Source organism: Macaca fascicularis, chromosome 14 (assembly GCF_037993035.2).
Source record: "Macaca fascicularis isolate 582-1 chromosome 14, T2T-MFA8v1.1".
In the NCBI taxonomy this organism is placed as follows: domain Eukaryota; kingdom Metazoa; phylum Chordata; class Mammalia; order Primates; family Cercopithecidae; genus Macaca; species Macaca fascicularis.
In genome coordinates this window covers 120,015,175-120,036,651 of record NC_088388.1, presented here as the reverse complement: position 1 = coordinate 120,036,651, position 21,477 = coordinate 120,015,175, and the positions used below count along the sequence as shown (strand labels likewise).

The window sequence follows — 21,477 nt, the reverse complement described above, 5'->3', positions numbered from 1 at the left end:
CTTTCTGGGTGGGGAGGTGGCCCGTGTCACTCACTGTTTCCATAGGGGGGCGGCTCGATGCAGCCACACAGCTCCCTGCCATTGCCCAGCTCGCAGGTTCGGTTGGGACAGTCCGCCCCCACACAGGGATCTTCAACCACTCCTGCTAAAAAGAAAAACACACAGAAACATGCACAACTTGATTTTCACACCTACATGCGGTAACATTTGGTTCCACTCCAGACTTGCCTCTTTAATCACATTGGAAATGGTCAGATGGCAGCTGCAGGTTAACAGACATGGCAACCTTCCAGAAAATAATGTCAATAGCTAGCAAATAGGTGCCTGCTATGGGCCTGGATTAGCTTCTTTGACCCTCGCAAATACTCCTCAAGGCTAAATATTATAAGCTCTATTTCACAGCTGAAACTTGCCCAAGGTCAAAAGCGAAGGTAAGTGGTGAAGACTGAATGCACAGATGCTCTTAACCCCAGTAATCTTACCACGATTAAGGCACCCACTACACTATAGCACAACGATTTGCACTGATATTTATATAAAGAGTAGCATCCAAATCATTTATCTCTACATCCCAGCATTCAACCACCTCATGGTTGGTGCACAATAAATATGTGTCAATAATGAACATATTAGGGCCAGTAAGATCCCAGAGAGGTCTCCCACACCAGTGCTTCTGACTCCTTTCTGATTCTTGGTTCACTTTCCCCCATGATCTGCTACTTGATTTTGTAAAAAGAGACAAAGGAAAAACCTCCACACAGCTCACCAGCATTGACTTAGATTCATGGTGCTGTTTTGCCAAAAGGGTAAAACTGTAAGTAAAATAAAGATGTTATGTGGAGTATCATCATCATGTTTTTATGAACAATATTTCTGTAACAGATGAGATCACCTGCAAGATAGTCAACGCCTCAGTTTGAGAACCACTAATTAGCATTTTCTTTTAGAAGTTCATTTCTTTATTTAAAGAATCGCTCTGCCTATCAAGACAGAATATTCCTCCTGTTCATCACGGTATATGATGGACAGTGCTAAAGAAACAACTGTTCAATCCCAGCATGAGCCAAGTTGGCTTCAAGAGTTTTTTAAAAAAGAGTTTTTAAAGGATGCAAAATTTCATTTAGACAAGAGGAATAAATCCAAGCGATCTACTGTACATCAAAGTGGCTATAGTTAGTACCAATACACTGTACACTTGAAAATTACCAACAGACTAGAGTTTCATGTTCTCACCACAGACACACATACCCCCACACACAGGGAAAAAAAGAGTTTAAAAACAAAACAAAAATCCCAGGCTGCCCACAGCTCCATATACCTCTTCTGACTCAGCTGCCACGCCCCTCTGGTAGGTAACTGATTACATTAGGTAGGAGTGCATGGATGGCTCAGCATAAGCCTGTCTTAATTTCTGGAAGGACAACTGAAAGAATGCCATCAGCATAAGTTAAATATATTTATTTTCAAAAGGCTGCTTTTTATAAAGATCCTTTCACTGGCCCAGTATATCCAGCACCTAGCACAGTGCTAAGCACATGGCAGCCACCAAGCGAATGTTATGATTGACCGACTCTGCATGAGAATGACAAACAGAGTAACAGAAACATGGTGCAGAGGTTACAGTCCACAAGAAGGAAACGTTTATTTACAAATGTGGTGGTCCATCTGCCAACTGGCAGATAAAACATGCCCTTAGACAGATGGAAGCTTTGAGTATTTTTTGAATTATATATGTATTTTTTAAAATTCCTGACAATTTGAAAAGTTCAAAACAGTTAATTTTTAAAGTCATTGAAAGTATTCTTATGAACACAGCAGAGTAAAATATTAACAAATATTTTTGTTAGTTTCCAACAGAGACTAGTAATTTGCTTAACAGTTTCTGAAATCACTGAAATGTATTTTAATTAACTGCATTGTTTTTAGGCTCTGAATTAAAGTGTATTCCTACACTTGATCCAGTTTGGTCTGCAAATTTACCAACGTGTATTTATCGTCTTGGAGTCAGCCTGTTTTCACAGTGGTACCTATATACACACCGGGCTGGTGTTGTGGGTCAGAGCACAAAACACACATTCTGTTGGCCACACTAGTGGGAGTGACCATTTATGTGTATGGACACACATGTATGTCTATGGCACGTTTACATGTGTGTGTATACATCTATAATCGCTCCCCTATTTGATTAACACAGTAGGAAAATGAACAAATTGAATAATAGAATACACATCAAAATAATTTTCTTACTACAGAAAAAAACCCACAAGATTCTGTTTACCTTTTTTTTTCACCAGCTGATCTAATATATGTGATCTCCACAGTCAATCCAACTGCAGCTTCCTTTCAGCCCAGGTGGACATAACCAGCTCAGTTCCACCTCTGCCTTCCACCTGCTCTTGCCTTCACTTTCTGATAGAGGATGGCCTCATGCTAAAGAAGCCAAGGTGGAGATGCGTTTGGGAACTAAAATCCATCGGGAATCCCACACTATGTCCCTCTACCTCATAAGCCACTAAACCAGGGCTCTTCCAACCCAGAGAGCCCCATCTTCCCACATTTGTTTTCCAAATTCCATAGCTGGACAGGAACCATAGGTGGGTTAGGCTCCATGGGAGGGGCCCGTCACTGAATCTCGGCTGCAGCTCACAGCTCTCTACTATCCAATCCTGGAAGCAGATCTATGAGTAAATCTGGAGAGGACCAGTCATCCCTAGAAAAAGCAATGCTACCTGCAAAGCTGTTCTTTTCACTGAAAATGGAATCCACAGAAATAAAATAATTCTCTTACAGCAATTCTCCTTCTCAATCCATTCGGTGCTGAGGATCCCGAAGGAGCGGCAGGCCTCCCCGTAGGCAGCCAGGGAGCCGCATAGCTGGAACTTCTTGTGGTTGTAGCAGCCGTCCAGGTAGCAGGACTCGTAGAATGGGAGGGGATCAAGAAGCCCATAGCAGGGCTGGAAGAAGCCCTTCATGTCAGTGAGCTTCAGGCAGTAGCCATCACCCTGCATCTTCTGGATGTGCACATTGTCACACATGGCTGCATACTGTGAGAACTGCAGCTCGTTGCAGCTGGGGGCAAGAGGTCTGGTCAGACTGAGTGATGCAAAAACAGCCATCTGAGATCTTCAATGGAAGGTAAATAGCATCTGTACCTGTTTTGCTACCCCTGAAGCTAGTGCACTGTGCCAGTTCCAACACTAATTAGCTTTGTGACCTTTGGCAAGTCAGATACTACTGGTCTCTATTCTATCCATCTAAGAAAGTGAAACGGTAATTCCTGTCACTTATATCATTGAACTACAGTGAGGCTAAAATGGAATGATGGATTAGTGGCCAAAGTGCCATACGAAAGGCAGATATTGATATAGTAACCACGAACACTTTGGCATAATTGATTGATATGATTGATACAATTGATATAATAACCATTAACAGGTATGGATATAATAACTAATAACAATGATAATAGTAATGATACTTGGCAGAATTAAAGATTTGAAAGGAAGCCTTCTAAGCCAGTTCCACTTTAGCCATGAGGGACCAAAAGCAAAACATTACAAGAAAGTCGGTGTCCAGCTGATAACAGTTTATTTTAAAAGGAAGAGGAGGGGAGGGGAAGGGACCGGTGAGGAGGAGGAGCAGGAGGGGAAGGGGGAGTGGGGGAGGGGAGGGGAGGGGAGGGAAGGGAAGAGAAGGGAAGGGGAGGGGAGGGGAGGGGAGGGGAGGGAAGGGAAGGGAAGGGAAAGGGGAAGGAAGGGAAAGAGGGAGGGAAGGAGGGAGGGAGGAGGGAGGGAGGCAGGCCGGCCAAATTCAAACAGAATCATAATTCCTCAAGAGGAGCTGAACCTTGCCTATCTTTGGAAACACTACAGTGGCTTAAAGTAGTGTTCTAAATATAATGTCCAAAGTTCTCTCTTTTCTATCTGTGGGTCAATGCATAGCATTCTAGAGTAAGCACCAAATTAGGAATCCTGGAATCTCATCCTGGCTTTGCCATATATGGGGCCTCCTCATATAAGCCATTCTCTGTCTTAGTCTCTGTTTTACCTAGGAAAGGAAGAGACTGAACAAGATATCGCCCAAGGATTTTCACAGCTCTGAGTCCCATAATTCACAGGACAGTCTAATATATGATACATTGTTCACTGTGCACTTGGGGCAGGGTCAAAGAGGCTTAAAGTGTGATTTCCAAGACTAGGGATTTAGCTGATATTTAGCATGTAAAGCAACATGATTGAGCCATTGTACAAGCAGAACTAACAAGAAAGAGAAGCATATCTACAGATCCAGAAAGGTATCCACATACTCAGCAGCCCTGAGGGGCCCTAAATTTAAAACCTTTGGAATAACTTCTTTTTTTTTTTTTTTTTGAGACGGAGTCTCACTCTGTCGCCCAGGCTGGAGTGCAGTGGCCGGATCTCAGCTCACTGCAAGCTCCGCCTCCCAGGTTCACGCTATTCTCCTGCCTCAGCCTCCCGAGTAGCTGGGACTACAGGCGCCCACCACCACGCCCGGCTAGATTTTTGTATTTTTTTTAAGTAGAGACGGGGTTTCACCGTGTTAGCCAGGATGGTCTTGATCTCCTGACCTCGTGATCCACCCGTCTCGGCCTCCCAAAGTGCTGGGATTACAGGCTTGAGCCACCTCGCCCGGCCTTGGAATAACTTCTTTAGCTCACTCTCTCTTTGCTGGCAGGGGTGGGCCTGATAATAACCTTGTAACTGCTGTTTTTAAAAAAGGCTTTCCTGATTCCCACCAACTTCTACCTACACAACCATAGTCAAGCCTTCTTGTAAGAGGCAAGGACACACAATTAGACCCAGCACTAAGGGAGTCAAAGATAGCCCTTCTTCTTCTGAGTCAACTCTTAATTCCACACCCAGCAGGGGTGCCTAGGTCCCGGGTGGGCAGCTGGTCAAGGCTTCAGAGTTCTCATCCTGGGCACACTCTTCTGTTTAGCCAAGGGCTGGATGACCTGAAAATTAGAGTTATATCATCTAAGCCCAACTCCTTCCTCTGCAGTTCACAAAATTACTGGGGTCTCTGATGTGCCTAGTTTTAGCATCAAAACTCCAAAGAGCTTGGGTTCATCTCTGTAGGAGAGCAGGGGCAGTGCTAAGGAAAGTGCATTCCTCATTCACACCACCCATGGATGTGAGAGAACCTGGGCCACCAAGTTTAGTGGCTTGAACTCCTACACCCTCACCTCTTCTGCATGCCATTGGTTTTCCAGCTCTGGGCCAGCACCACGCTGCTTACCACCGGCTTCCCTCGCAAGGTCACATAATCATCTGTTAGGTCCCCGTTGAAGTTGCCACAGAGACCACACACTTTGTTCTGCAGCCTCTCGCTGATGCTGATTTTAATGACGTTGAAACCATTGTAGTATATCTGGATGTCTGGGCTGGTGTCAATCACCAGAAACCCCTCACTGCTGTAGATTTTGGTTGCCAAACCAGTTATAAATGGAACATTCACTTGTGTGCCATTCACCTATAGGAGGAGGAAAACAGAAAATAATTACGCTTAGAGCAGGGGTTGCCAAACTTGTTCAGGAAAGGGCCAGGGAAAATATTTTGGGCATCGCAGGCTCTGTGATCTCTGTCTCAACGACTCCACTCTGTCCCTGCGGCATGACAGCAACCACAGACAATACACAACTAAATGAGTGTGGATGTGTTCCAGCAAAGCTTTATTTACACAAACAGGCAGCAAGCAGATTTGCCAGCCCCTGCCCTAGAGTTTAAAGGCATTCACTCATCTTACTGTGTAGTTGCCCCAAAGGAAGCAACTATGGAACAGAAGTAGGGGAGAGGAGGTGAGAGATAAGGAAATCTTAGAAAAGTATAACCCACAATGAATGGCTGCATTTGTGTCTAAAACTTTCCCCAGCATAAGCCAATTACTGAAAATGAAATCCCAATCCTGTGCCAACGAGAGTCTAACACAGTTAAGATGGATCTGGGCATCATTGCCATGTTTATCGTTTTCTTGCTTATAATGTTCAAACTGGAGGTCCCCCCAGAGGACCTATAGGCACATTATTTTCTGCATTTGTCATTTTCCTGCTTTCTAACATTTTCTTTCCTTAGCCCTTGGGGCAGAATATAACATGCTTTTCCTGTACTTACAAAATAAAAATTTTCTCCCCAGGCTATTAGTAGCTTTTGTACCTTAAAATAAAAAAATAAAAACCAGACACCTTTTTAAAAAATGAGTCTCTACTGTTTTGACTAGCTTGGGTATTTTGTTCAGCCACAATGTCAGTTTTTCTCTCTCGGGTGGTCATCTTCATTTTCTAGCCCCTGGATTCTGGACCAACGCTGTCGTGTTGATGTGGGCCAATTTGTAAAAGGAATGAGAATGTCAAAAACAGTGGCACCTTTCACTGAAGTTAAAACCGGTATTAAATTTCAGATTCTTCATTTTAAGCTCACAAAATACTGCTGGTCTTTTGCCTGATGCTTGATACTATGCTATTTGATGACTCTTCAATTAAAGATACACTCAAGGCCTGATTATCTGAGCAGGTGGAAAACAGATACACGCAATAACACTCAATTCCAAAAAGTGGTAATGTGGCTGTCTCTGGGTCCCTCCCTCCCTGTGCTCACAGTGCTGGGGCCTGGCTCCATCCTTCCTGGCGACCGGCGGCAGCAGCCTGCTCTGCCTGAGAGGCTGGGTCACCGTCAACAGTGCATCTGAGCAGGTGATCTTCTTAAAAGGGGTGGGAGGAATTCAAGTAGAGAGCCATATTTGTTGTGGGGGTGAGTGGGGGGTTGGGTGGGGGGGTTTACATTTATTTACACACAGGTGTAAGATAAACAAGAAACCAGGAAATGGGCCTAAGGAGGAGCCAACCTAAGAGAAGTCCACCAAGTGCAGCCTCCCATTTCCTGCCCCTCAGCGGGTCATCATGTGGCCCTTGGACAAAGGAGGTGCGCGTCAGGTTTTCACTCAGATTGGTGTTTTGTAGGCAAATGTTTGCTTTCTCTTAGCTTATAGAAAGGATGGCAAAGATGAAGGGTGGGTCTGACTACAAGAGGGCAGAGCCAAAAATAATCTTAAGGGCTGTTAAAAACAAATGAGACGCATTTTGGAAAGTAATCAGAGTAAAAACTGATTTACCTAACAATTTATCACCTGAAGCTCTGTTAGCACCCATGCCATTGCCTGGCTCTGAGACCCCGCAAGTCTCCTGCCTTTGGAATCATCAGCCAAGAACCAAATGGTGTCCATTCTTATGCTTAAAGCATCTTCATACTTCGATTTTTTAAAACCTGGTCACTGTGTGTGGAACACCATGAAGCAACAATCTATCCCACAACTTGGCTATCTGGGAGAACCCTACATAATCCCCCAGCCAACCCCTTGTTTTCGGGCCCTTCTTAAGAATGGACACCAGACTGGTCACCTTGACCGTGTTCCGGTCGCTGATGAGAATCTGCTCTTCGTTAATGTAGAAGTAGACGGGCGAAATGATGGTGAGGTTGGGGGCCGACCACTTGTCGAAGTTGATGATAAGCTGGAAGGAGATGTCGGGCAGTTTCTGGCAGATGGTGGACAGCACGAAGGCGCAGTTGGCCGGGAAGCGGAGGAAGGCGCCGTCGAAGGTGCGGAAGACGCCGCCGCCGGCCGCCAGGCAGTAGGAGGTCTTGGTGCTGAAGCAGCCGCGCACCCCGTTGCGCAGCGCGCACTCCTCGTCGGACTTGCACTGGCGCGGGTCGCACTGGATCAGGTTGCGACGGAAACAGCGGCAGCGGCGCGTGCAGTCGCTGTTCCAGAACAGCTGCTTGGGCTGGAAGAGAGGCGCCGTTTGCATTAAATTCAGACTGTGGTCAGGGCTGGAGACCCCAAAGTCCAGTCCCCCTGGTCTTTTATCAGGCTGGGCTAGCCTATCTTTAATAGGGCTGGAATTTGTAGGAGGCAGCAGTGGGGAAACGGTCTCAACTCAAAGGCTCCATCAGTTGCATGCAACTCAGACGCCAAACAATATGCAGTTTTGACATTTACTTATTTACTTATGTATTTATTCTTAAAGACAGGGTCTCATTCTGTTGCCCAGGCTGGAGTGCACTGGCGCAATCGCAGATCACTGTAAGTAACCTGGAATGCCTGGACTCAAGCTATTCTCCTATCTCAGCCTCCCTAGTAGCTGGAACTATAGGCACACACCACCACACCCAGCTAATTTTTGTATTTTTTGTAGAGACGGAGTCTCACTATGTTCTTGAACTGCTGGGCTCAAGCGATCCTCCTGCCTCAGCCTCTCAAACTGCTTGGATTACCGGTGTGAGCCACCACCCTGGCCATAACTTGATTGATTTTAATAAAGAACTCTGAAATCTTTGTGGCTGTATTGTAGAACTAATCACAGTCAACCTGAATGTGCAGCTGTTAGAAGAACTAGGTAAAGAGGAAGAATATTTGGTAGAAAATATTCATCAAGGAATCACACTTCTGACAAGTACAGACTCTGCTTCAAAGATGAAATTAAAATTTACTTAAGAATGATAAATTGGCCCTTCAAGTTTTAAACAGTCGTAAGAAAGCAATGACCAGCACTTCTGATTAACCATTTCACATTTCACAATCCTCACCCTTCTTTGTGTCTCGTCTGCTTCCAACTTACTTCTGTTGGAAGTACCTTCATTCCCATGTGTCCTGAATGTGAGAGATCCGGAGAACACCTGGGGTCCATGAAAGGAACGTTTTGGGATCAGACCACCTGAGTTTCAATCTAGTCCTGTATCCCCCCCTGTGCCATCTTGAGTAACATTACTCACCTCCCCAGTGTCACTTTGCTCATTTCTAAATTGGAGATATTAATAGTATCCTGTGGTTGAGTGCAGTGGCTCATGCCTGTAATCCCAGTACTTTGGGAGGTCGAGGTGGAAGGACTGCTTGAGCCCAGGAGTTTGAGACAAACCTGAGCAACACAACGAAACCTCATCTCTACTTAAAATAATAATAATAATAATAGGCCAGGTGCAGTGGTTCATGCCTGTAATCCCAGCACTTTAGGAGGCTGAGGTGGGTGGATCACCTGAGGTCAGGAGTTCGAGACCAGCCTGGCCAACATGGTGAAACCCCATCTCTACTAAAAATGCAAAAATTAGTCAGGCATGGTGGCACATGTCTACAGTCCCAGCTGCTCGGGAGGCTGAGGCAGGAGAATCGCTTGAACCTGGGAGGCGGGGGTGGCAGTGAGCCGAGATCATGCCATTGCACTCCAGCCTGGGCGACAGAGCGAAACTCTGTCTCAAAATAATAGTAATAATAATAATGATAATAATAACCAGCATGGTAGTGCATGTCTGTAGTCCCAGCTACTCCAGAGGCTGAGGTGGGAGGATCGCTTAAGCCTGGGAGGTAGAGGCTGCAGTGAGTTGTGATCCTGCTACTGCACTCCAGCCTGGGCAACAGAGAGAGACCCTGTCTCAGAAGTAATAACAATAAAATGAAATTAAAAATAATGTCTTACAGGGCAGTTGTAAGGAATAAATTAAATAAGATGTATAAAACACACTTCCTGGCATAGGGTAGGCACTCAATAAATAGAAGCTGCTATTACAGGAGTAGAACAGCTCATCGTCTTTCAGATGGTGAAGAAATTATGCAACATTATATAAAATACCTACAACATAGCGTATCCTCAACTGGAGGCAGCTATTCTTTTCTTTTCTTTTCTTTCCCAGGAGTCCCACAACTAGAATGTTATTTTCTACTTTTCCCAAAACAGGCGGCAATCTGCAGGCACGACTCTGCTTGGTAGGGTTTGCATTCTTGATGTTGCACTTGCTCTAGACTAAGAATTCCAGGAAACTGTTGGAAATTGGTCATGATTGTCCAAGTGGGAGGTGGTACCAACAAATAGACTGTGTCAGAGAGATGTGGGCACTCAATGCATTATCAAATACGCATTATCAATGCATTACCAAAATAGTGTTATCCAGAAAAGATCTTTCAACAGCACAAAAAGGCCTATGTTTCTGTCTGGTCAGTTTTCTGCTTTAACTAGAGACATCAAAACCCTGGATATCAACTACAGATATGACTCAGATTCAAGGGTAAATAGATAGAGGAGAAGATCTTCCAGAACAACTTTCCTGATTGCAGTGCACTTCAAGATGCTATTGCTGATTCTTTCATCCTCAAAGTGAAGTCATTGCTGGAACTAAGTCTACTCTCCTTCCAGACTTACATAACATATTCTGGGTGCCAACAGCCTCACAAATTGACTTCATTTCTCTTATCAGATTTATAGAATAACTGAGTGGATGGTTTGGCCTCTCCCTGATAAGAAGTCAGACATTACAGTGGTGAAAAGAGAAAAATAACTTGATGTATGTGGATATGATAAAGGGTAAATAATTCATCCACGAGAGAATCTGATCCTGAAACGAGCATTACAGTAAAGTGGCTGGCCCAACGCTGCTTTCTTCACCTTAATCACACATGACAATGACAGCTGGGTGATCGCTCTACATGCTAATAGCCAGGCATAGTCTCTATTCATTTCCAAAGAAATTTATTCTATGAACAAGCCCACAAGCGCTTTGGAATGGTGGCAAGTAGATGTGGATTCTTTGTTCTCTGAGTTTCCTGCTTCCCGGATGTAAGCTGTTGTCAAAATCCACTGAGGTTCTGATGAAAAACTGTTCATAATGTTTACACTGTAGTACTAATAGCAGCCAAGAGCTGACCATGCTTTTCCTGAGAGTCCCAAGGGCTTTTATTTGCATCCTTTCAGAAACACGCCTGGATTTTTCATTTACAAAATGTTTCTCAAGAGAATAACAAAACAACAATAACAATAGCAGCTCCCAATTATTGAAGGACTCGATGCCAGGCAGTAGGCTAGGAACCCAGCATAGATTATTTATCCAACAGCCCTACTGGGTTGGTATCATTAGTCACATTTCATTCACAGGGAAACAGACGCTCAGAGAAATGACAGCGTTTGCTCAGTGTCACACCTCCAGCGGTGGTACTGCTAGGATCGAACCCAGGTTTCATTGAATTATGCCACACTGACACTCAGAATGCCTGCCAAGGGTGCATGGCACAGTTGATAGATGGATAGGTTTTGGTAAGTCTCCGGGCTGGGGAACACAGTTTATGGAGTACTTTTTGAGTTTTGAGCCTGATTGTATCTTCTCCTCAACTGTGAGAAAAGAGAATTCATTAATTTTTTCCACATGTTCTACCTTTTCCTTTCAAATAATATTTCTAAGAGCTCATTTCAACACCCCCTCTCCCAAAAAGCCTCCTTTGATTAGTTCCACTATTTTACCTTACTTCCTCCCTGTCTTTCTAATGTAGCATTTAAATAAATTTTCCACTGAAAGTGAAATTGAGGGTCACTTCCACATTTCTTTTATTTATCCCCAAAGTTAGGGCAACTTGAATGAGTCAATGCATCTTTACAAAAAGGAGTTACTATTTATTTTTCGCCTAGTTGATTTCCAATTCAGACATTTCAGTTAGATTTATTTTAAATGCTACTATTCTTTTTCACTTAAAATTGATTAGTTCTGTAGGGTATTATTTTTCACTTGCTGATAGGTTATTTTGTAACTGTTCTCCTGTTCTTTAACGTACATTGTTTCTCTCTTCTGAATAGATTTTTAAGATCCTCAAGGCAGGGGACATGCTTTCTCATCCCCCACAATACCACCAACACAGTGCTTTGCAAACAGTAGATACTCAATTATTCGGAGTTGTTAACCATCTAACTTGCCAACATACGGTTTTGATGTCATTTAAACAGGGAATGGGCTTGAGGTCGAACCATGAACTAAATGCCTTGTCTATTCAAGAGCTTTTCTAGCTTAGTATTATGGAATTCTAGCTTAGTATTATGGAAAGATTACAAAGTCCAAAAAGTGAAATGATTTCGTGAACTAATATGTTTTATTGATAAACATCTGCGAAGGGCATCTTCATAAACTCTACGTTTAAACCCCTGTAGGGGGCGCCGCAGAGGGTGGGATGTGGGGGCACCACATGAGCAGTCCAGACCAAACTCTGGGGATGATCCACAGTGACAAATGGCACACGTGGAGATGGCAGCCACAGCTACCCTCACGGAGCCTCAACAGCCAGAGAGGGAAGGCCGCCCCACGCAGCCTCCAGCTCCATATTTTCCAGTGACAAATGTCCTTAGCTAAGACAGCTACAAATGTCAGATTCACAGCCACCATATTTCCAAACTATAGCTGTATCTGAAGCTTTCAAACTGAGATTTACAGGACAGAAAACAGAGAAAGGCACGACAGAGACACACAAATGTGAGTGAGTTGGGGAGGCAGAGCACCGGAGACCTTACCAATGTGGAGGAGGGAGGAGGGAGACACTCTGGTGCTTTTCTGACACTCAGTGCCCAAGAGCATCATCTGAAGAGTGTGCTTAGCCTCTCTACCCCCCATCCCACTCCCCTGCCATGAACATGATGCTCTTCATAATGAAGTGGGAAAATTGGTCAATCTGACCAACCTCTTAGAGTTGGAGAGGAATCTGATCATTGGCAAGGAGGACGCCAGGCTGGCCTCCCATACCTCGTAATATTTGCCATCGGAGTAGCAGCCGCAGCTGTGGGGCAGGATGCAGCTCTTGCCGTTGAGGACGTAGCCAGCGTCGCACTGACAGCCCTCCACGCAGTAGTGGCTGCAGTCACTCTTCAGGCGGATGGCGGCACAGCGGGGCTGGCAGACACTCACGCAGCTCTCGTAATGGCTGTTTGGAGGGCAGGTGACAGCTGGAACAGGACAGACAAGTCAAGACTCACACGATCACAAGGCACCGAGGAGGGTTTTCTCACGGCCACTGCTCACCTACTCAGGGGGATGAAGGGCACAGGGAGAGGCAGGAGGTAGGAGGTCTGCCGCCTTTCTTCATTACTGCCCTCTTCACTCACAGAAAGCCTGGGTCTGATTAGTTGCCTTTTAAATAAAGGGCCAATGTACAGATGGAGGTGGCTGGAGCTTCTCACATCATGGTTGTCCTCTCCTCAGCCTGGCCATTGAGATCCTCTATTGCCTGCCACCTAAACCGACCCCGCATCTGAATCTCCAGTTAGACATGTCACCTGATAACCTCTCAGGGCACCCACACTCCTCCTGCCTCTAGGTCTTCGTTCACACTGATCTTTCTTATTCATGCCCTCCTTCATCCTCTGAGCCTATCCAAATTCCTGGTTCTTCAAGTCCCAGTGGGAGTCCCAGCTTACCCATGTAGCTCTCCCTCTTAGACCAATGTCAGCTCCTCTACACCCCAGAGCTTCTACAGAACCTTTTTCTAAGCCAGCAGTTTACCATCCATAGATGCCTGAGCCCCATGATCTCTGAGAAGGCAAATGTACACTCTGTGTGTGTGTGTTTGTGTGCATGAGTACACGTGCTGGCGTGGACGTGTGTGTGTGTTTGTGTGCACGAGTACACGTGCTGGCGTGCACGTGTGTGTGCATGTGCACGTGTCTGTGCAAACTGACTCACATCAATTATGTTCTACCATTTTTCAAATGCATCTAGATGCTTCTATAGAAGGCAAGTAGGGTCCTGGTGAAGGGTGTGGGCTCTGGAACCAGCTGTAAGAGACCCAGAGCATCACCTGGGCTCTCTGAGCTTCAGCTTTCTTCTCTATACATACAGATACCAATAGCATTCGCTTCATGCCTGGTTGCAAAGGATTAAGTGAGTCTGTGTGCTCAGGACGGTGGCTGGCACATAAGTGTTCCATAAGTATTAGTCAATCATTAAAGATAGGTTTGCTTAAAAAGTTTTGTAGAAGCTATTATCTCAATCAATGTATACTAAAAGCACAACTACCATTGTGTGGGAATGTCTACCCTATACTGTATACAGTATCTATATGGGGGGTTATTTCATTTATTAAATTATCTAGTGGTAACATCTACTTTTAGAGTACACAGTTCTATGAATTTTAACACATGTTTTGATTCATATAACCACTCTCACAATATACCATATGTTTTTAAAAAACATTTGTAGTTTAATACATAATACTTGCATAGCGTAGAAAATCCAAACCATACAAGTAAAAGCATAATGAAATGGCAACCTCTGATACCAAACTATAGTCCATTTTTCCAGAAGTGTTCTATGCATATACAAGCACCCATTTGTGTGCGTATGTATGCACACAAGCATATGTGTATGCCCTGCCCATTATTTTTTGCATAAATGGGAGCATAATATATACACATTTCTGCTCATTGCTTTCTTTATGACAATATTCATTTCATTTATCCTCAAATTATTGCTTTTGCGCTGCTGCATGCTGAGTGTATTTTATATGTTTATGCTGATGCTGCAGTGAACATCCCTGTACGTATATCTTTGCCCTCATGAGTAAGGGCATCTGCGGAATAAATTACTGAAAGTGGAATTACTGGGTCAAATGGTATGAATGCCACTAAGTTGCCTCTAAAGAGGCTGTGCCAATTTATCTTCCTCCCTGCACTGTTGGAGGAGGTTTGTTTTCCCACACTCTCCTTGATTGTCTATCACCAAATTGTCTGATCCTTGGAAACAAGCTTAAAATACTATATGTGCTGTCTCCTTATGCTATATGTGTATTATTATTATTATTATAATATATCCTTATTTAGTTTGCATTTCTTTGTGAGGTTGATCCTCTTGCTTTCATTTGTTTATAATCCATTCGTATGTCTTTTTTTGTTAACTGCCTTTTCATATCCTTTTCACATTTCATGTTGTTGAAATTTTTATTATTAAATTATAAAAGTTCTTTAAAAATTAAAATAGGCCAGGTCAGGTGCAGTGGCTCACGCCTGTAATCCCAGCACTTTGGCAGTCCAAGGCAGTGGATCACGAGATCAAGAGATTGAGACCAGCCTGGCCAACATGGTGAAACCCTGTCTCTACTAAAATTACAAAAATTAGCCAGGCATGGTGGCGCTTGCCTTTAGTCCCAGCTACTTGGGAGGCTGAGGCAGGAGAATTGCTTGAACCCAGGAGTTGGAGGTTGCAGTGAGCTGAGATCGTGCCACTGCACTCCAGCCTGGTGACAGTGAGATTCCATCTCAAAAAAAAAAAAAAAGAATTAAAATAGGCCTTTGTGGTATGTCCTATGTGTTACAAAATATTAATCATTTGTCTTTTGACTTTGCATTCATTTTTAAATAATTTTCTAACTTTTTTTGAAGTTGTTTATCTCTCTGCCATGGAAAGATGTAAAATTTTTAATGTAATGAAATTTATCAAATTTCCCTTTTAACTTTGGATAATTTGTTCTGAAACGTTCTCTCCACTGCAAGATTATCAAGAACACTCCTTTGTTTTCTTCTAGTATTTTTGTGATTTAATTTTTTTATGTGTAATCTTTGTTCTGCCTGGATTTTATTTTGGAGTAAGAAATGAAGGAAGGATTTAGCTTTTCCCAGCTAGTTTGCCCTTTGACCTTTTACTATTTACTGAATAATAAATATGTTTTCCCAGTACTTTGAAATGCCAACTTTACCATATGCTAATTTCTCTTTAGTGTTTGGGCTTGTTTCTGCACTTTCTCTTCTTTCCCTTGGTTGGTCTTTCTGTTCGTGTGCCAGTATTCACTTGTTTTATTTTTATTATTTATTTGTTTAACTTGTTCATATGCCCGTGTTAACAGTGACTGAAGGTCTGCAATACACTGTAATATTTGGGAAGAGGTATTACTAATTTAGAGATGTTTGTTATTTCAAGTATTTCAAATGGGTCTATTTCTCCAACTGGATGATAAACACCACGTTTCGCACTCTGATTCTTCCATGCCACCCCAAACAGTGTGAGAACATGGCAGATGGTTAAGAAACACTTGATTCTTGGAAAACAAACTTTCAGATTCATAGTACTGATCCACTGCTTCTCTCTCCCCACCAAATGATATACTGCGAGCTGTGGAGTGATGACCTGGGCTCTGCACCTGGATTTGTACCATGGTCAAGAATGTCTCTTGCCATACCCAGCATCTGTGCCTTGGTAGACAGGATGAATGGTGCCCCTAAAAAGCAATTCAGCTCAACAGAATGGACAGGGGCTTTGGAATCAGGCCAACCTGGATTTGAGGCCTCGCTCTGCCATTAAGCAGTGTCACTATGGACAGGTTACTTGCTCTCTCTAAAACTCTGTTTTCTCATCTATAAAACTGGGATCATAATATCTCCCTCATCAAGTAGTTATCAAAATAAAATAAGATATAATTCATAAAGCGCCTCATATAGTGCCGGGTACTTCAATAATAACTTCTGCAATTCATGGTAGTAATAGTTGTAATCGTAGAAGGAATTTTTTTTAACAATTATTCAACAGGAATTTATTAGATGTTTGGAGAAAATGTAAGACAAATCTTAATTATCAGACTTTGTACTCAGCACTCTGAAGTAGCAGCAGCTGCCTCCAATAAAAGGGAAAATGACAATGACAACCAACTTTGGCCACAAGTTAGGCACTGGGTGACCAGGCTCAGAGAGGCAGCATTGCACAGAAGGGAGAGCACTGTCTCAGGAGCCACTTTCCAACTTACCCAGGCCACCTTCCTCGGGAAAGTGACTTCATTTCTCTGAGCTTCAGTTTCTTCCTATAGAAAATGGGATCATGAGTAGTGCCTACTTGACAGGGTTGCAATGAGAAGTAAATGCATGAGTCCCAGATCCCACTTAGAACCTGGCACATAGTGAGAGCTAAGGAACTGTCATTTATTCCTTTTTTATTTCCTTCTCTTTCTCCTCTCACCATTGAATGCCCTAATTACAGTCCCCCGTTAAGGGACTGAAAGAATGATAGACTCAGCTCAATGAATTTTAAGGAGGGGCTAGTAATTAAGACAATTTACCTTCCCTTCTCCCTGTAAGCCTATTTGCTCAACTTAGGTTACAAGATTTTCCAATGAGTTTACAAATAAGGTAATTGAGTAATAAATTATCCCATTGATAGGAACGGTCAGATCATTGAAAAACACCAGCATTCTACCTTGTTACCAAAAAAGCACAAGTTTGATGGGCAGTTCTAGGTTAACCCCTTTGCTCCTAAAGCACCATTTCTCATATCAAGCATTGGATGAGATGCTTGGATTAATTTTTGGTAGAACGAGAGTTGGAGAGAGATGGGGCCTGTCCTCACATGATGTGGAGTCATATCAGCTACAGTTAAAACAATCCTATTCTTAGGTCGAATGGCTGAATTAGGACTCAGTCTCCTGAAGCTTTTCTCTGCTTCTGAGATTCAAAATGGAAAAGGAAGTTGCCTCTAACCACGCCCTCTCCCCCAACCTGACCTCCATACCAGCTTTAAAACATATATTTTTTCTCCTATTTTAGTTTTTCTTTTTGCCATTCATTACCACCATCTCCTCAGGTGCTCTAACTTTTGGATCTTTACCCCTATCTTGAAATGTCAAGGTAGGGAAGGTCTAAGTCTCCTTGTGATGGGAACAATTCTAAGTTACCTGCTGGCCCTGGCGTATCAGCCTGGGACGTGCTGGTGGGAAGCTGGTAGAGGGCAAGGGATAGGACCCGAGACTGAGGATGAGGCAGGGCAGACTCGGCTCTGGGTGCCATGGGTAGAGCTCCCATTACTAGCAAGCCAGGGTAGAGAGGAGGCAACCAATGTTTGGACAGAAATTTGGGAGGGGAGAGGAAAGGGTTGCTGGTAGAAGGGAGAGAAAGACAAGAAAAATCACCTTCTTATCCTTTATCCCTAGCCAAGCTTTATTGTGGGGGCCTTTCTTTCTTGGGGGTAAGGTTGTGAGGCCTTGCTGACTCAATTTCTTTTCCTTCTCATGAGTGACAAAAATTAAGACCCATCAATTGAGGTGAGAGTTCCTGGCATTAGCCCCTGTGTGCACTTCCCTATTTGTTGCAGTTGGAAGCATTGGTTTTTGGCATGCCTGTCCCCACCCCAGCCACCCTGAGAGCGGTACACCCAGCATGGCGTGGCTGCAGGTGAAGAGGGAAGTCTCTGTAACATGTCTCCAGGGGAAACAGGCGAGCTTTCCCTTCCGAAACAGCTTCCCCATTCTGCACCATGTTTAGGCCTCTGGGTCCAAAGCTTGGTTTTCTGATTTAGAGGAAGACAAGCTCTCTGGTCTTACTGGAATGACCCCAATGAATCCAGAGTAGCTCTGGGGATTTACCCAGACCCAAGCTTTCTTATAGGTGTATTTATTTTATTGAAGTCATCAGAGGCCAGTTCGTCTGGACTGTCATCCCTACTGGCACCATTCCCTACCCTGCCTGGCCTCACCCACTCAGGGACTGAGCCTGGATGAAATGGGGTTGGCATCTGTTCCCTGCCTTCATCTTCCTCCCACCCTTCCCTTACAATCGACATGAATCCAGTTGTGTGGAATGTAAACTGACTGTGTGAGCGTTAAAGCACAATGCTGTTTCTGGTTTTTCATCTGAATTTCCTTTTCCAGGATGAAGATGGGAGTTGATTCTCTGGGGACCCTGCTGTATCACTTATTTAGAGCTCTATGCATTCCGGATCAATTTGTAGTTTTAAAAGAGCTACAGACCTTCTAAAGGGAATATGCTTTTTAAAGAAATATGCTATTATTGAGATTGAGACAGGAAAATAGATCAAAGCAGGTTAGCTAAAGACCAACAGTGTTTTTTTTCCCCCAAGTTTTTCCTATTCTTATGTGCTAAATGCAGGTAAATTATCCCAGTACATAGTCCAGCAGTATAGTATATGGGTTGGGAGCCTGGGCTTTGGGTTAGAAGCTCAAGTCCTGACTTTGCCACTCAGATTATACGACCTTAGGCAGTTACTTCATTCCTCTGAGTTTCAGTTGCTCCTTGACTAATTGGGTCATTGAGAAGAATAAATGAGGTATATTGATAAAATGTTTAGCATGGGGTCTTGGCTCAGAGCAAGCCATTAATATAACAATACCGCTTAGAATGCACAGAGTGCGCCTGGCTTTCAATTACCTAATTGGATCCCCTGGACGTTTCTGAGGCATAAACAGTAAAGGCAGCATTACCACTGCTTTATGGAAGGGGAAACTGAGAACCAGGGAGGAAAAGTGAATTGCCCCAAGGTCACACAGATCCTTAAAGACAGAGTAAAGGCTAGAATCCAGGGGCTCTAGTTCCTTCTCTAATGTACTCTTAATATTCTGCTCTGTTTCATAAACACAAAGACTGAAACATGACACATATGAATCAAATAGAATAACATGCTTAGACAAAGCATGTGGATTACTGACACAAGGATGGGCCCATGAGGTGCTGCTAAAACTTATCCTTCTTTCATTAATCTCTTGTTAGCATTCTATTGCGAACTTTGTGCGTCCAAATGCCACGTGCAATACTCTGTGATTTATATGCATGACCTTATTTCATCCTCAGGGTAACCCATGAAATAAGTGATATTAACTCCATTTTACCAATAAGGACATGGAGGCTCCAGGAGGTTACATGTCATGCTTCATTCAGATAACAAACTCAGTTCCAAAGTGCATATCCTTAAACTGCTACTCAATATGTTCTGACTTCTAGGGAGATGGAAGACTAGCCTTCCCAGAGCAATCAAGAAAGAAGAGAAGCTACAAGGAGCGACAATGAGAAGGACTCACTGCAGGATGTGTAGTTCCTCCAGCCAGTCACCGTGATCCCCTGAGTCTGGCAGGTGCTGGCGTAGTTCTGCAGCCAGCTACAGGCGGTCTGCACCGCGCCCCCATCGATGCAAGAGTCAAACAGGCAGTTCTTGTAGAAGAAGGTGGGGTTAACTTTGCTGTGACACTTGGAGAAGCCAGCATTCTGGTTGGGGATCAGGCTGCACAGCTGCTGCACTTTGGAGAAACCTTCTACCTTGGCACAGGACGGACAGCGGTCCCCACAGCCCACCTGGCAGAAGGTGTCCCTCTTCACCCAGCTCTGCCCAAACTCATTGACGCTGGATGCGAGCAGACCTATGGGCATCTCCAGGTCGTCGTCAGGGTTGCCGTTGTAGCGGCCGCACAGACCATAGGTGCTGTTCTGCATGCTCCGAGGGACTGTGATGGACAGGAAGGTCTTCCAGTCATATACAACCTTCAGGCCAAAATCAGTTTCCACCACCACGTGGAAGCCAAAGGAAAAGATATTTATCTTTCCTTGCCCCAGCTTCAGGGGCAGATAGAGCCGTTCACTGTTGACCTATAAGAGGAGAGATGAGGGGGAGAAACACAGTTGGCCCAGAGATTTCCCAGCTCTTCTCCTAACAATGAGTCTCTTGAAAGACAAGTCCCAGAGGGAAGTTGGAGCAGGTTGAATGTAGTCTTTGCATGTACTGTTGTTTATGTCAGTCAACTATTATTATTAGGATTTGAACAGATGCAAATGACTATCCTTGGTACACTAATATACTTATTTATTTCAGTGCCTTCTGTTTACATAGCATTATTTCCCCCAGGAGTTCAAATTGTTTTCTCCAAGGTAATGTAAAGGTAATAAGAATTCAATTAAAGTTTACACTGAAATACCAAAACATAGAACTCTTGTGTTTCTATTTCTAGCTCTACCATGGAATTTATTTTAGGCAAGCCCCAGTGTATTAATTCCTTCGAGATTTCTTTTTTCTTTAAGGATGGCTTCACTTTGCTGTTCCCTCTGTCTGAAATGCCACTCTCCGCCCATCAACATCCCTCTCATCCTCCAGACCCTGCTCCAATGTTGCCTCTTCTGTAAGGCAAGATTTTCTGAGCCCGTGGTCAGAATTAATCACTCCCTTGTCTGGGAAACCAGGGCAGGTTATTTATACTTCTCTTGTATTCCTCTCTACCGCTGGCCAGGATCAAGCCTGCAGACACTGTATTGCAGCACACATCACAATCTGCCTTATGTTATGACTGGTGTACGCTCTTCCATCTCACCTACAAGATTATGGGCAACTTGAGGGCAGGAACCACATTTTACTGATCTTTATGCCCACCTTCCCCTCATTATCCCCCAGGCACCCAGCACAATGTCTCCCACGGAGGGGGCACTTGACATACGTTTCCTCCCACATATTTTTAAATTCAGACAAGAGGGAAATCCCTTAACAGTAAACTCCAGGACTGCACTGCCCTTGAACTATTTTGATTCAGAGGAACCAAATCCTACAGCCTGTGGCCAGGTTAGTGCATGATGGAAGATGGACAGGCAGCTTGCTCACTGCAGCAAGGGCTCATGGGGGAGGTGGCATGCCTTGTGGGAGAAGCAGCTGTTTTAAGATTGCTCTGACCAGAAATCCCTTCCCCCAACCTCCTTCCTCTCTCTCTTGGCTGACACCACTTTCCACGCCTTCTCCTGCCTTGGTTCAGACTCTCATCACCTTTCACCTTGACTGTAGCGTACTCTCCTAACTTGTCTCGCTGGCCCCAGGATTGCCCCTCCATTCAGTCACTACCGCCACGCCAATAATCTTAATGCAATTGAAAGCAGTTAATCCAATCCTGAAAGCCCTCTCCAGGACTTGAGTAAAGTGT

At 44.1% G+C, this 21,477-nt stretch overlaps 1 protein-coding gene across 18 annotated transcripts in view; it reads right to left on the bottom strand.

The window, feature by feature from the left end:
- The window catches only part of LOC102116928 (tubulin-specific chaperone cofactor E-like protein), a 167,610-nt gene that overhangs the window by 20,287 nt on the left and 125,846 nt on the right, over positions 1-21,477 (bottom strand). For 13 of the 18 annotated variants that reach the window (XR_012422806.1, XR_012422807.1, XR_012422808.1 and 10 more), the window contains 6 exons: positions 19,603-20,164; positions 12,561-12,760; positions 7,415-7,798; positions 5,207-5,493; positions 2,789-3,069; positions 35-145 (listed from right to left, as the gene is read on the bottom strand). Coding sequence is in view for 12 of the 18 variants with exons in the window: in XM_045370899.3 (XP_045226834.2) it covers positions 35-145; positions 2,789-3,069; positions 5,207-5,493; positions 7,415-7,798; positions 12,561-12,760; positions 19,603-20,164 (1,825 nt within the window). In the remaining 6 variants the exon portion in view is untranslated. Of the gene's footprint in view, positions 1-34; positions 146-2,788; positions 3,070-4,353; positions 4,976-5,206; positions 5,494-7,414; positions 7,799-12,560; positions 12,761-16,545; positions 16,600-19,602; positions 20,165-21,477 lie in introns of those variants that run through there. The other 5 variants (XR_012422809.1, XR_012422810.1, XR_012422811.1 and 2 more) reach the window with 3 other exon arrangements.